At 40.2% G+C, this 15,415-nt stretch overlaps 1 protein-coding gene across 11 annotated transcripts in view; it reads left to right on the forward strand.

Annotated features, from left to right (window-relative positions):
- BACH1 (BTB domain and CNC homolog 1) overlaps positions 1-11,887 on the forward strand; it is a 41,248-nt gene extending 29,361 nt beyond the window's left edge. For all 11 annotated transcript variants that reach the window (XM_021070889.1, XM_021070890.1, XM_021070887.1 and 8 more), the window contains one exon: positions 7,670-11,887. In XM_021070889.1, coding sequence (XP_020926548.1) covers positions 7,670-8,113 — 444 coding nt within the window. In that variant the 3' untranslated portion in view covers positions 8,114-11,887. The remainder of the gene's footprint in view (positions 1-7,669) is intronic.

Genomic DNA, 15,415 nt, shown 5'->3' on the forward strand with positions numbered 1-15,415 from the left:
ATTATATATTAATTTTAAAATTTACCAATTAATAATTTTAACAAAAGTATGACATTTTCAGAAAGTTTAGGAAATAAAAAACAATGAGGGTGTGAGTAGACTATTTTACCCTTGTAAGTGTTCTACATATTTAGTGTGATATACTACAGTATGTAAGTTGAGAACTGTGTGTGCTTTAAAAAAGTGATACACAGACTAATGGTAATTTTAGTATCTACCTAATTCTTAATGGTTGAGTAAAAGTTAAGTTATAAAGCACTTTACTCTCTTTGTGCTGTGTGTGGTGTCTATAAAAGCTAATGTACCAGTTGTTAGTTTAGATTAACTAGTAACTTGTTTTACCAAAACAAAGTAGCCAATTTGATTTTCCATCTAAGGGAAAAAATTCACATGCTGATATGAATAAAACACTTTAAGATCTAATGACACCCAAGTCAGAAGAATGCTTACTTTATTGAATCTTATTTTCTATTACAGCATCAAAACACAAATTAACTGAGAAATGGATTAAGTTCCACCCATGTTTCTCTGTACCCTAGCGGTTGGTAGAAGGAAGCATTGTATGAAGAAAGATACCTAATAGTGCTGGCTAGCTAAAGCTAAAATATGGTTAGAGATGGCAGGGAAATGGTGCCTACAAGTAATAAAAACAGTAATTGAATGTTCAGTTTGGGGTCTTTGTTGGTAAAAGTTTACAGTTGTGATTATAGCAAATCTTTATTTTTCCCTTTTTCTTTTTATGGGTGCACCCGTGGCATATGAAAGTTTCTGGGCTAGGGGTCAAATTGGAGCTGCAGAGGCCTACTCCACAGCTATACCAACACCACATCAGAGCCGCCTCTGTGAACTATGCCACGGCTTGCGGCAATGCTGGATCCTTAACCCACTGAGCAAGGCTAGGAATCGAACCTGCATCCTCACAGAGACAGTGTTGGGTTCTTAATCCACTGAGGCACAATGCGAACTCCTTTGATCATAGCAACTCTTTAAACTTGGAATGTTCTAACTATGAATATCAGTTTAACAGCAACGGTTTAGCAAAAGCAAAAAAAAACCTCATTGCCTTTATATGCCTTTGAAAAAGTAGAACAGGGAGTTCCCATTGTGGCTCAGTGGAAATGAACCCAACTAGTATCCATGAGGATGTGGGTCTGATCCCTGGCCTCGCTCGGCCGGTGAAGGATCTGGTGTTGCTGTGAACTGTGGTGTAGGTGGTAGATGCTGCTTGGATCTGGTGTGGCTGTGGCTGTGGTGTAGGCCGGCAGCTACAGCTCTGATTCAACCCCTAGCCTGGGAACTTACTATGCCACAGATGTGGCCCTAAAAAAAAAAAGTAGAACAGTAAAAATTTGTTATTCATACAGTATAATGCATATACTTTAGGTAAACAGATGAAGATATATAACTGTAGGAAAAGATGAAGCAAACTGTATAAAAACATGAGAAAGAAACCAGATGTTTTATACATGGAAGTAGAGAGACATTAAAAAAACCTATAGGATATTGCCAAATGATTAAAATTGTTAAGACCAAAGGGAAGAAGCTATGAATTCAGTAATATTTACCTACCCAGTGCTTTTAGGGTGTGTATCAGTCCATACTTCTAAGCACTGGTGACGTTTCTTATTATCCATCATTGAATTAAAGACCTACCTTTAGACACAGTACAGCACTTAGCTTTAGTTACTGTTCTGTGCTCTAATACAGAGATGCTTTTTAGACTGTTGGGTTGTGTAGAGCTATTTGAAATCTACATAAACTTGTACTACTGGTTCTTACATCTGCTTTTTTAAGTTCTGTCTTCCCCCTCAGCTAGTGATAATTTATGCTTTCAGTAGAATTGATTAATTTTTTTCCTCCTAAAAAGAAACAGAAATGAAAAAAAAAAAAACCACCCCCCAAAAACCCTTTAGATTGCTCAAGTTCATTTCATAGGTAACTTTATTTTATGAATGTACTATGCAGACATGTTGGAGAGTAGCTATTACCCTCGAAACTAGTCTATTTCCTGGTTTATGGGTCTTTTTTTATATTTCTTGGTTGAAGTCAGACATTGGGATTCCTGGACAGTTGATGTTTTTACTAAATTGTAGGTGTCTAGGGTGAAGAGGTCTTGCTACTTTCTTTGGACTTTCTGCTCCCTCTACCTTTGCTTCAGCAGAGAGCAGTGGGAGATATAGTGGCTAAAAGAATGGGATTCTGAATCACACTCCCATCTGTGGCACTTAATAATGCTGGGCACACTGTTTAATATCTCTGTCCCTTAGGTTTCTCCTCTATAAGATGGGATCATACTAGTATTACTGTTAGTATTTATAGAGTGGGTGTTCATTTATGAAGATTAAATGAGCTACTACATCTGAGAACTTAAAAGAGTGCCTGGCACATAGCAAGCACTTAATAAATATTGCTTTTCCCTTCTTCTTCTTATTGCTATACTATTATTTATCAGTTTTCAGTTTTCTTTCCCTTAATTGCTTCTTTCCTACTGTCTGTGCCAAAACTATAGACTCTGGGTTTGGACCTCATTCTCATATTGCTTCTCTTGTTATACTAAAGTTCCTTTAAATATGGTCAATGGAATGAATCTCTGCTGATTTGCAATTTAAGGGAATATTTGGTTTCCCTACAGTTTTTATGGAAAAAAAAAAAAAAAAAGCCCTCATCTATTATGGAGTAAAATGACCTCCTCATCTGTCTTCAGTGTTTCAGATTTTGTTGTGAAGGTGGTATTATTTTATTAAAAATAAACCTTGTCTTGGGAGTTCTCATTGTGACTCAGTGGGTTACGAACCCGACTAGTATCCATGAGGATGAGGGGCCAATCCCTGGCCTCGTTCAGTGGGTTAAGGATCTGGCTTTGCCATGAGCTCCAGTGTAGGTTGCAGACACAGATCTGGCATTGCTGTGGCTCTGGCGTAGGCTGGCAGCTGCAGCTCCTATTTGAACCCTAGCCTGGGAACCTCCATATGCTGTGGGTTCGGCCCTAAAAAGCAAGGGAAAAAAAAGGTAAACCTTGTCTTGTCACATTTTCCTGGCTGTTCTAGCCACATGTGCACTGCCATCCCCAGGCCCTTGATAGGCCTTCTGGAACCTGGTCTCTGCCACTCTGTGAGGCCCCTTGAGCAGCATGTCTTGAAATGTGGTCTCTGTGCCATTGATATCAGAGTTACCCAAGGGTGCCCCCTCAAAATGCAGCATCCATAGGCCCATCCCAGACCTGTGGGAGGGGCCTGGGAGCATGCATTTTATAAAAATTTCCTGTGCACATCTTTATTTTGCAGATTAAATTTTGAGAACCTAACACTAGAACACAGAAGTTAGATGGAGGCTTTGGAGTCAAAGAGCTGGAAATTCTGCCTGGCCACTTGGTAGCTTTGTGGCCTGGAGAAATAATTTTACCTCCAATACTGATTCCCTCCTTGGTTACATGGAGATAAGCATAGTATCTCCCTTGGGTTTGGTGCAAGGGTCAGATGCTCTCAGGTATGGAAAGCTTTTTGTACTGTCCAGTGCATGTTCAGGGCTGAGTAGATACTCAGTTGTGTTTTCTGTAAGCACCTGCTGGTCACTACTTATTAGATGTACTGGGTACCAGGAAATCACAGATCAGTGAGATGTAGTCCTTTATGTTAGCAATTTGATGTGCAATTAATTTGTTTTCTATTTCTGTTTATTACCAGGATTTACCACCACCCTCCCCCGTTTTTTTGCTTTTTAGGGTCGCACCCGAGGCATATGGAAGTCCCCAGGCTAGGGTTGCATCGGAGCTGCAGCTGCCAGCCTATATCACAGCCACGGCAGTGCCAGATCTGAGCCCGAGTCTGGGACCTATACCATAGCTCATGGCCACGCTGGTTCCCGGACCCACTAAGGAAGGCCGGGGATCGAACCTGTATCCTCATGGATACTAGCTGAATTCATTTTCGCGGCACCGCAATGGGAACTCTTTACTCTTCACATTTTTTAAGTTTAATTTTTGAATATGTGAAACATCTGTATGGTTTACAAGTTAAAGCTATATTCAAAAAAATCTACTCCACAGTCTTGATCCCGTCTTCTCCCTATACCCTGTTCATAGCTATTTCCTTTAGTAACTCTTTCCATTGCTCTCTAGACTTTTTCCCTTGTGTTTCTTTTATAAAAGCAGGTTAATATTTTGTGTATATATTTATTACCCTTTTTGCTACAGAGAAGTATTCTATATGTACTGTTTTGTATTTTACTGTTTTAAGTGATTTCCAGGAAATACTTTTCTTAATTCGTAGTGGTTATCATTCTTTTTAAAGCTTCGTAGTATTCAGTTGTGGCTCTAGCACAGGTAATCCAAAGCAGTCTCTTACTGGAGTTCCCATTGTGGCTCTCAGTAGGTTAAGAGCCCTACTAGTATCCATGAGGATGCAGGTTTGATCCCTGACCTCTCTTGCTGCAGCTCCGATTTGACCCCTAACCTGGAAACTTCTATATGCTGCAGGTGCAGCCCTAAAAAAAAAAAAAAGAAAAGTGTCGCCAAAGCAGTCTCTTATTAATGGACATTTGAGATGCAATAGTTTATTTATTTATTTTTTGTCTTTTTGCCATTTCTTGGGCCGCTCCCGCGGCACATGGAGGTTCCCAGGCTAGGGGTCTAATCAGAGCTGTAGCCGCCAGCCTACGCCAGAGCCACAGCAACGTGGGATCCGAGCCGAGTCTGCAACCTACACCACAGCTCACGGCTATGCTGGATCCTTGACCCACTGAGCAAAGCCAAGCATCGAACCCTCAACCTCATGGTTCCTAGTCGGATTCGTTAACCACTGCGCCACGACGGAACTCCGAGATGCAATAGTTTATAACTTGGAACATTATTTTTTTCCCCAGTGTTTGAGAAAATAGGTCTTTAAGATAGAGTCCTAGAAGTGGGACTGTTGGATCAAGAGTAAAACACATACATAATTTTGTTAGATATTATTGAATTACCCTTCAGTAGGAGTTACGGCATTTTGCTTTCCCACAAGCAGTAAGTAATATGTATGTTTGTCCTTCTGCAACCTCAGCCGAAAGTTTGTTAGCATTTGCTTTTTTTCCAGTCTGACTGTGAGAATTGATATGGTAGCTTTGAAATTGAGCACTTTTATTCATATTTTAAGGCTCATTTTTATATTTCTATGAACTGTCTGTCCAGGGGTTTTACATCATAAGGGACTATTAGTCACCACTTTTTAGCAGTAAGTACTCTTTAACCTAAAGTAAGTACCCTTTAACCAGTAACTGTCATCTGACTCTTTTGGTGCCAAGTTCTTCCACTCCTTGTCTTTATTGGGTGAGTTATATTTAGGATCTTTTTTAAACTTCTTATATTTGAATGAATATTATACACTAGCTGTTGAAAATGCGAATTTGGATGTAAATTTGTTTTCTTGCCATAAAATGGAAAATAGTACCAAGATTCATTTTTTAAAATGTATCGGAGAAGTAGGTAGAAGGACACCAGTAATATGTTTGGGAGGTGTCTTTAATAATGATATCATGAAGTTATTAAGTTGAATTACTTTGATTAGACTGTAAGTAAATTTTGTGATTTTTTTTTTTAAATTGGAGTGAAATGGAAAAATCAGCTAACGGCCTAAAAACTTACCCATGTAGGAATTAGCTTAAAGTACAGAGGAACAGAAGGGAACATTTAATTTATAGAAATAACCATGGTAGAGTTTTAGGGTTGTACCTTTCGGTTTTAATTGTAAAGAAGCAAGCCATCTTGTATGGGACACCCTTGGAGTGTAGTCTTGACATCTTTTATTTAGTGAGGAAGTAGTCAGAATATTAAGATTGTATTGCTATTTATCAAAAGATATGGAAGCTGTAAAATGTTTGTCATCTTCATAGTAGCTGTGGGTTAGGTAGTATTAATTTTGGGGACGGTACTCAAATATTCATTACTTTGCTTAACCATATTTAGTTTAAAAGACTAGCCAGCAGTTGAAATTTTGAGTATTTTGTTGTGACCAGGGAAAAATGTGTTTCTCACTATTTTCTGGAAACTTTGCTTCCATCCTCATTTGGATTGACTTCTGAAAGGCCATGACGAAAAGCAGGTGACTGCATTAAATGTGTTCCTTCTCTGGTCAGGTGGTGGGCACTGTTTTTACTGTTTTTCACTGTTTTCACCTTGTGGGCACCATCAGACTCATTTTATCAGAAGACTGCAACTGACAGGCTTGCTGTAAGAAAAATGTACTTATTGAACATTGGTCTTTATTATATATATATATTTTCTCCCCTTGGCCTATTACCAATATTTAAGCCAGAGCAAATTGGGACAATACCTTGCAGTATAAAAATGCAGGGCTTTATATTCATTGTACCATTTCTCAAAATATTAGATGGCCTTGAAATATTTAAAAAGTAAACTACTGGTATTTGGATTCACACACAATTTTGAAAAACTTTTATATAAAACTCCAACAGTACTTTGTGCAAAGCAAATTTCTTTTTACCCTTTTGGCTATTTTTGTCCCAGAAAGGAATCTATTTAAAGGTTGGCCATTGTAGATGATTACTATGAAATAACCTGTCTAAATGTTAACTGACAACATTTTAATAGCTCAGCTCTCCAGAAGCTGCCAATGAGCAGAAGGCCAGAAGAGCTGTCGTAAATTTTACAAGAGAAATCTTTGACCCTCTCTCAACATTTATTAACTCTTACCTTATGAATAGCTTGATTATTGGGTTTCTAGCGCACATGCCATTAGGAGCAATGCAGTGATAGAATAGGAAGGATGAGGTGGGGCAATGGTAGAAAAAGACTTGCTGTCAGCAGTAACCAGTGATAGTGGACTGAAAGGCAGGAACCAGGAAAGCTTGAAAAAAATTCCATGCTAGGTTTTCCGGTAGGGATATACTTTTAAAATGAAAATAATAGCAGCACCAGTAATAATTAACAAACATAAATCCCCCCCCTCCCATTCTTCACACTTTAGTAACTCACTCACTAGCTTTCTGACTCTGGGCATGTTAAACTCTGAAAACCCATGAAGTGGATTTGATATTACTGAGATCAACAGAGTCTTGAGGATTATGTAGTTGAGACTGCATATTTTAAAATATTTAGTCCAGTATCTGGGACAGAGTAAATGCGCACCAAATGTCAGTCACTCTTAGAACTTGCAGGAGTTATGGTCACTGTGGTTGTACTTCTTGGGTTGTATTCCATCCAAAAAGTCTGCGTTTGTTTATCTGTAGTCCACAAATCCAAAAAGCTCTGAAAACTTTGCAGGTTTGCACAACAAAACTATTTTGGCCAAAAAAGCTGACACAAACTGACATCAGGATATATAGAGTCTTTATTTATCATACTCACATTTTGTGCATTGATACTTTAATGTGTGTGTTTAGAAATGAAAAGGTGCTTGGTAGTGGTGTGCTACTAGCGGAATTATGTGTGTGTCTGTATTTTCTTTTCTAAAATCTGAAAAATTTGAAATCTCAAGATACATGTAGGCCTAAAAGTTTAAGATGGGGGCTTCTGGACCTGAGGTATTTAATGCATCTTTGAGTTGAACTGACAGGAAGAACTCCATGTGGTCTTGTTTAGTGAGAAGACACTGCGAGTCTGAATGTTTGGTCGCCTTAGGGATGTTGATCGAGCTCATAAACACAATTCACTGTATCCTCTTTCTCACCTTCACAGCAAAACGAAAAGGAGAGCTTGTTGAAGGAAAGGGATCACATTTTGTCAACTCTGGGCGAGACAAAGCAGAACCTAACTGGACTTTGCCAGCAAGTCTGTAAAGAAGCAGCTCTAAGTCAAGAACAAATACAGATACTCGCCAAGTACTCGGCCTCTGATTGCCCACTTTCCTTTTTAGTTTCTGAGAAAGGAAAGAGTTCTTCTGATGGTGAGCTTGTTTTACCATCAATCTTGAGTTTGCCTGAAGGGCCTGCAGCTGCGCCACCTTCAGGGGAGCAGAGCCCGCACTATCCCAGCGCCAAGGGCAGCGAGGCCGGCCAGGAGTCCTCGGCAACTGTCAGCGCCCCCTCGGAGCCGGCTGGGCCTGGGGAGCAGTGTCGCCAGAGTGGTGGCATCTCGGATTTCTGTCAGCAGATGACCGACAAATGTACTACTGATGAGTAAACTTGCATCCACTTCCTCCAAACCGTCTCATTTTCTGCTGAAGTTTGGACAGCGTCTTGAGAGCCCGATGTAGCCATTTGTCTCTAAAACGATACTGTTTTTCTCCCCTGGTAGTTTGCTGTTAAGAGAGTTCCCTTGACCTTTCCCGTGATTTCGGTAGGAGAGGCAGGAATGACTTGCCTCCTGGATGCCGAAACATCACATGTGAACATGTAGTAAGGCTTTGAAAACTCATGTCCTAAAGAATAATAACTATTAGTAGTGACTCTGCCCAGGATTCAAAATAAATAAGAAATCAAAAACCGTAGCAAATCAAACAAAAGTTAAATAGCTTGAAACATCTGCAGCTAGTTCCTACTACAAAGAAACAGCCTGCAGAAGTTTAATAATCTGACCTTCTTACAATGTAGTGGTTTAAAGGAAAAATTTCCCCCAAGTAACACGGATAGAGTTCATTTCTTCTGAGAAGTAGGGTGTCAGCTCCTCAGGAATATTTGTGTAGAACTGCAGTGTGAAAAAATAAACAAAGCATCTTGCCTGAATCCTGGCACTTTGTTCTTCAGCTCCTAGTAAAGCCAGAGGTTGGTTGGCCTGCACTGTGAGTCCTGAGCTCTGGGGGAGTAGTTAGGAAACAGGGCAGGTAGCTGGCCTAAGGCAGAGGCTTCTGCTCCTCCTCCGTGTCAACTTTAAAAGAGTTCTGACTACGACAACAGTAGATAAGTGTCATTTCCCTCTTTTTTCTCTTCAGTCTCATCCGCATCTGAGTCCATCATGGTCTTTCTGCTTCCTGCCATTCTTGTCCCTTTGGAAAAAGAAATAAGACTCGGGATGCAGTGGCCTGAGCTAATGCATTGGCAGTATTGTCTTAGCCTCCTTAGAGTCCTGGAGGGCTCACCAAATACAAGGCTGTTTGCCTGCCCTACATAGGTCACCCATGCAAGAAAACCAGATATTGCAGGGAGACAAAAATTGCCTACATTTGTCAGGAATGGCAGTTCATTTTCCATCCTATTTTTGAAGTCCTATGATTTATTTGCAAAAGGCATTATTATAGATAAAAATGTATCCACAACAACCATGCAGGTTTGTGAAATAGGATGAAACTTGATCTTGTCCCACTGTGGATTTGAACTGGAAGCCAGATTTAATCTTGCTCTCTTCCCCAAATCTAGTGTATAAGGGCACACAAGTAATTTTGGACTTGGAGTTCCCGTCGTGGCTCAGAGGTTAACGAATCCGACTAGGAACCATGAGGTTGCGGGTTCGATGCTTGGCCTTGCTCAGTGGGTTAAGGATCCGGTGTTGCCGTGAATTGTGGTGTAGGTCGCAGACGCGGCTCGGATCCAGCTTTGTTGTGAGTCTGGCGGAGGCTGGCGGCTAGAGCTCTGATTCAACCCGTAACCTGGGAACCTCCATATGCCGCGGGAGCGGCCAAAGAAATGGCAAAAGAAAAAAAAAAAGTAATTTTGGACTTGGGCATTTTAAAAATCAGTCTTTGTGTTTATTCAGGTCTATTTTAAAATAGTTTTTTTAGGTGTTTCCTTGTGGTTAAGGATCCTGTGCTGTCACTGCAGAGGCTGGGGTTGCTGCTGTGGCATGGGTTCAGTCCAGTCCCTGGCCTGGGAGCTTCCACATGCTGCTGGTGTGGCCAAAAAGAAAAAAAAAATTTTTTTTAAATAATCTGAGCACCTGCCCCATAACATTTTGCAGTGGTTCTTAGCCATTCTGCTGTTATAGATTTGTTGGGGGGTCAAGTTATGAGCCTCTCAACAATGAAAAAAAATGTATATTCACATTCACAGAAGCATTTGCAGAACACAGTTTGAAAGGGTACAAAGAGTAATTTGTAGTGTTTGGGTTAGAAAGTATCTCATTTCACCAAAATTAGATGCCTGAGAGAGAGACTTTTGTAGATGAAACCCTGAGTCTAGCGAAGGGCTTGCATAGCCGATGCGGGAGGTCTCCATCCCCCACAGAACAGTGGGTCTGAAGCCAGGCGGCCTTTGCTGTGAGTGTTTGGGGACCAGACTTCATATTTCAGAGCAATTTGTCAAGTGTTACCCCTTTTCTTGCGGGGTGGGGGGGTGTTGGTGGAGAGGTTGCCTGGTATCTTCAGTGATTTGTGAGTTATCTCTGTTATCAACTTAGTTGTACGAGAAAACTAGTTGGGCTCATTTATTTTCTAGAGGCTTTTAGAGGTATACTCAGTTTGTCAGGGAGAATGTTAACTCTGTGATAGTCCATCCCATATTATAAAAGAATAATATGTGCGTATGTGTGTATAGATCCTTCCATGTAGCTATTTCTTTGATACTTGTTCCTTTAATTTTAACTTCAAAATAGAAAATAATATAAAAACGTTTCCGGTTTACAAAATGTAAAATCTTATACAAGCCAATGGACTCCTGGATTTCCTACCTCAGTGTACACGGGACTGTTTGTCATATCAGTTTGTGTATGTGCAAATGTCAAATCATCTTTTGCTTTAATTGCTACTGTAAATAACTGCTTTGAAATACTTATTTTATGATAGTCTTCAGAGTTTAAATATGATTTTTAAGGCACTTGGTTTAAATTTCTCTCTACATATAAATAGTTTAGCATTAAGGGTTTATTTTAAATGATACTCTGATTCTTGGCCAAGTGTAATATTTCATAAAATATAGCATTACTTTTAATAGCCAGCATGTAATACAAGTAAAACTACACTACCTCATACCTACATGATTTTCAAGTTGTAATCCAGAGGGACAGAGAGAGAAAAAAAAATTATCTTTGTCTTTTGGCCATAAAGTGGGGCAGTTTTTTATATATTGCATAGCATTACACATTTATGCCTATTTTAACATTAACTTCTAAAGAAGTTTTTTTCTAAGAAAATTTAAGTTTTTTTTTTTTTTTTTTTTTTTTTTTGAGGCTGCCGAAGACAAATGACAGGATTATGTGTATACAGTGTATATCTTTTCCTTCATGCAGAATTTTGGCAAGGTAGTTTTCCGTTTGTGTATTGCATATTTACATAATCATTGTTCCTTATTTTATGAGTTGGCCTTCTCGTTGCCTGATGATTTTTAAAAAGCTGTTAGGTCTCTCTCAGTAAAATAACTGTACCTTAAAAATTTTTTTTTGTTATTTGAATCCTGCAGCTATAGCACATAATTTGTTGTTAAATCATTATGTTAAAAACAAATATGGGTACAAATCTACATTCTCCTCTGTGCATTTTATAGCAATTTACTATAGCTTAATGTGCAACTAATTTAAAATAAGGAATCAAATATATTTGATGCCGTGGACGATACAAGTTGAATGTGGACATGTAGCCACATTAACAACTTGGAAAAAATTTTAAAATGGCAATGCTACAATGAATTCTCAGGTGAACTTTTTTTTTTCAGTTATAAAACATCTATTTTGAATTTGTAAATATTTTAACTGTTTTATTAAGGCATGTGTATAATAAACTATTCTTTGAAATCTGTTGGGCAGAATGCAAACTTAAAGCCATAATGGTAAAAGATGGCATACTGATTGTAAAATAAACAGAAGTAATAACAGCTATTGATTTTTTTGTATCTTTCATAATATAATTTTCTAACAATGCAATAAAACCACTAAATTTATATACCCATATCCTGTTAAGATCATGTTTCATTACAAGTGAACTCTCATAGTATTTAATTTAATTTCCTGATGTGCTTATCCAAATGTAGCAAAACTAGAAATGTTAGATGTTGATTAAATTGACAGTTCAATAAAATTCTCTCAAATTGCCTCTGATTCTCAAATTGCCTCTGATTGACTAGAGTTGTACATTCCATTTCCATTTTTTCACCTCATATGAATTTACTGATTTAGTCTTTCAACAGTAAACAGTATGAGTATGGCATTTGTATGAAGGAGCCTTTTGTGAGTTAACATGTCTGAAAAGAAAAGAAGTCTCCAGCAATCAAGCATTTAAGAAAACACAGACATTAGCCTTGCTTCTGATTTAATTTTAGTCTAGTCTTTGGTCTGAGCAGTAGGTTTTCTAAGGAGTAGTATTTCTTTCAGTCCTTTAAAAATTTATCTGCTGAGTCAGTTCTACTGTGTTACATTCAACTTCTAACCAGGCCCTTGTAGTCAAGCTTTGAGCAACTGCTCAGAGCTGTTGGCAATCCAGATCCCTGTCCTCTGGTTTAGTAACTGTGAGGCTCAGTTGGGGGTGATGTTGCATCCTGTGTGGAGGCTTAGTTTTGGCCTTAGGCTCATTGATCGTTGGTCATTTCCTGGAGAAAGATACTGCATAATGCTTTAAAAACATTTTCTTTTATTATAGTTCATTTACAGTGTTCTGCCAATTTCTGCCATACAGCAAAATGACCCAGTTATACATATATGTGCTTCTTTTTCTCGTATTCTATCATGTTCCATCATAAGTGATTGGATATACTTCCACGTGCTCATTGCTTACACACTCCACATGAGATAGTTCACCTATACTAACCATGAACTCTCAGTCCATCCCATTCCCTCCCCTTCCCTCTTGGCAACTGCAAGTCTGTTCTCCATGTCCATAAATTTGTTTCTGTTGTGTAGATAGGTTCATTTGTGCTATGTGTTAGATTCCAGATATAAATGATATCATATGGTATTTGTCTTTCTCCTTCTGACTTACTTCACTTAGTATGAGAGTCTCTAGTTCCATCTATGTTGCTGCAAATGGCATTATTTTGTTCTTTTTTATGGCTGAGTAGTATTCCATTGTGCATCTGTACCACATCTTAATCCATTCACCTGTTGATGGTCATTTAGTTTGTTTCCATGTCTTGGCTATTGTCAGTAGTGCTGCTATGAACATAAGGGTGCATGAATCTTTTATTTTTGTCTTTTTTTAGGGCTGCACCTGAGGCATATGGAAGTTCCCAGGCCGGGGTCAAATCAGAACTGTAGCCACCAGCCTTCACCACAGCCACGGCGACGTCAGATTCAAGCTGCATCTGTGACCTATGCCGCAGCTTGTGGCAATGCTGGATCCTTAACCCACTGAGTGAGACCAGGAGCAAACCTGCATCCTCATAGATACTAGTTGGATTCTTAACCCACTGAGCCACAACGGGAACTCTTTTTTTTTTTAATGAAAGTTTTGTCTGGGTCTATGCCCAGGAGTGGGGATTGCTGGATCATATGGTAGTTCTATGTTTAGTTTTCTGAGGTAAGTCCATACTGTTTTCCATAGTGGTTGTACCAGTTTACATTCCACCAGCAGTGTAGGAGGGTTCCTTTTTTCCATAGCCTCTCCAGCATTTGTTATTTGTAGACTTACTTATTGTAGCCATTCTGACTGGTGTGAGGTGGTACCTCGTAGTTTTGACTTGTGTTTCTCTAATAATTAGTAATGTTGAGCATTTTTTCATGTGCCTATTGGTCTCAGGTCTTGTGCCCCTTCTTCAGTTGGGTTGCTTTCATTTACATTTCCCCTTCCTACAGGGTGTTTCCGGCACCCAGGCTGGGTTGAGTGAGGGCTCTCTCTAGGGGCTTTGAGGCCACACTCCTGTGAATAGGCATTTTCAGGCCTGAACCTAAGGATGTGTAGTCTGTCCCCTTCCAAAGCAAGGTTTAGGTTTAAGAAACCTGTCTCCCAGGGATATTTTACACAGACTTAAGCAATCTAGAGGCAACTAAGAACAAGCCATATGGGTCCAAGGCTAGTCCCTACCATCCCCCTCTTGGGCCTGCATGAAAAGGGAGTTGGGGACAATGAGTGTAGCATTGGTGATACCTTCCTGACTCCACCAGTTAAAAGCTAGAACCTGCCCAGCACTCTGTAGTGCATGGAACCCAGCTGCCTTGAAAAAAAGCAGGAAAGCAACGCATCCTTTTTCCAGTTCTGCTTAAGAGCCCCGTGAAGTGCTTTGCCCTGGAAACTGCAGCGGTAGTACCTAGAGGCTGCCTGTCTGGACTGAGGGCCGGCTGCTGCTGGGCCTTTGTAAGGTTGCAGCACTGCTGGTGTTGCAGAGGACTCCCACAGACCTGCCACCTGGGAGTTAATCTGTGCCACAGTGCACCCATCTTCTAAGGCTTCTTGCAGTCCACCAAGTTCACGGTTGGGGGGTGTGTGGCACTGATATTTCTGCCAATTGAGTTTAAGTTCACAGACTGTAGATTCTGGCAAGTGGGCATTGACTGGCATCAGGGGACACTGATAGAAGGAATCTCTCCACATCACTGATGTCCACCACAGCCTTTGGGTACACTAGGTACTGTATTCCAGGGATGTAACTTTTCCGGAGATAACTGCTCTAATGATTGGAGATTGGCTCGTTTTCAAACAAGGTGGCACAGATGCTGTGTGATCCTCCTGTGTGTCATGATCATTCTGAGTTGCTTTAGACTCTTGGCATGAAGCCATTACAGCTTTTGAGTCCCTGAAGAGATGACATTGCTTTTGGGAGAGGTGACCCTCACCTCTGCAGTTGGGACCCCGGAGAAAGTCCCATTCTGCCAGTAAAATACCATAAGCAACAGTGACCCTCCAGATTCAAAAGACTCACAGGCTCGCCTAAAATCTCTTACCCAGGCCACCACCTGTGCTACAGTGCTGTGAAAACTCACTGGGCCTACTTCAAGCCTCCACCAGCCCAAAGTTAAAATTCCTGGCCTCTCTTGTGTGCCATGCATGGCACAGTGAGGTTCCAGATGACATGTATACTTTACTAGCAAACTATTCTTCATTTTTTTTTTTTTTTTTTTTGCTTTTTAGGTCCACACCTGCAGCATATGGAAGTTCCCAGGCTAGGGGTTGAATTGTATCTATAGCTGCCAGCCTACACCACAGCCACAGCAATGCTGGATCCTTAACCTACTGAGCGAGGCCAGGGATTGAACCCTGAGTCCTCACAGATACTAATTGGTTCGTTTCCGTGGCACCACAGTGGGAACTCCCCCAAATTCTATTCTTAGGGTTTTGATTTCTCAGGATCTCTAAGCACTCTCCCCCACCCCCTCCAAATGTTGGGCTTCTAGAGGAGCATGTCATATTCCTTTCCTGAGTTATGAACAATTAGAGAAATACCATGAAGGCATGGTGGATGGAAAACTGAAATCAAACCTCAATGAAGAGTAATCAAAGGAGTCGCTTAGAGAGAGTGCCTCATGGGATCTCTGAAATGGGGCAAGTTTGTGTTATCAGTTTGTCTCCTGTTGGAGGGAAGTGACTTACACTTCTGGTTCCCACGAAGAGGTGGCATGGTGCTTCTTTCAGCAGCACCACACCACCTATATTTGCTGTACCCTCATCAGAGGGGCTGAGCACAACTGGTG

Source organism: Sus scrofa, chromosome 13 (assembly GCF_000003025.6).
Source record: "Sus scrofa isolate TJ Tabasco breed Duroc chromosome 13, Sscrofa11.1, whole genome shotgun sequence".
NCBI classification, from domain to species: domain Eukaryota; kingdom Metazoa; phylum Chordata; class Mammalia; order Artiodactyla; family Suidae; genus Sus; species Sus scrofa.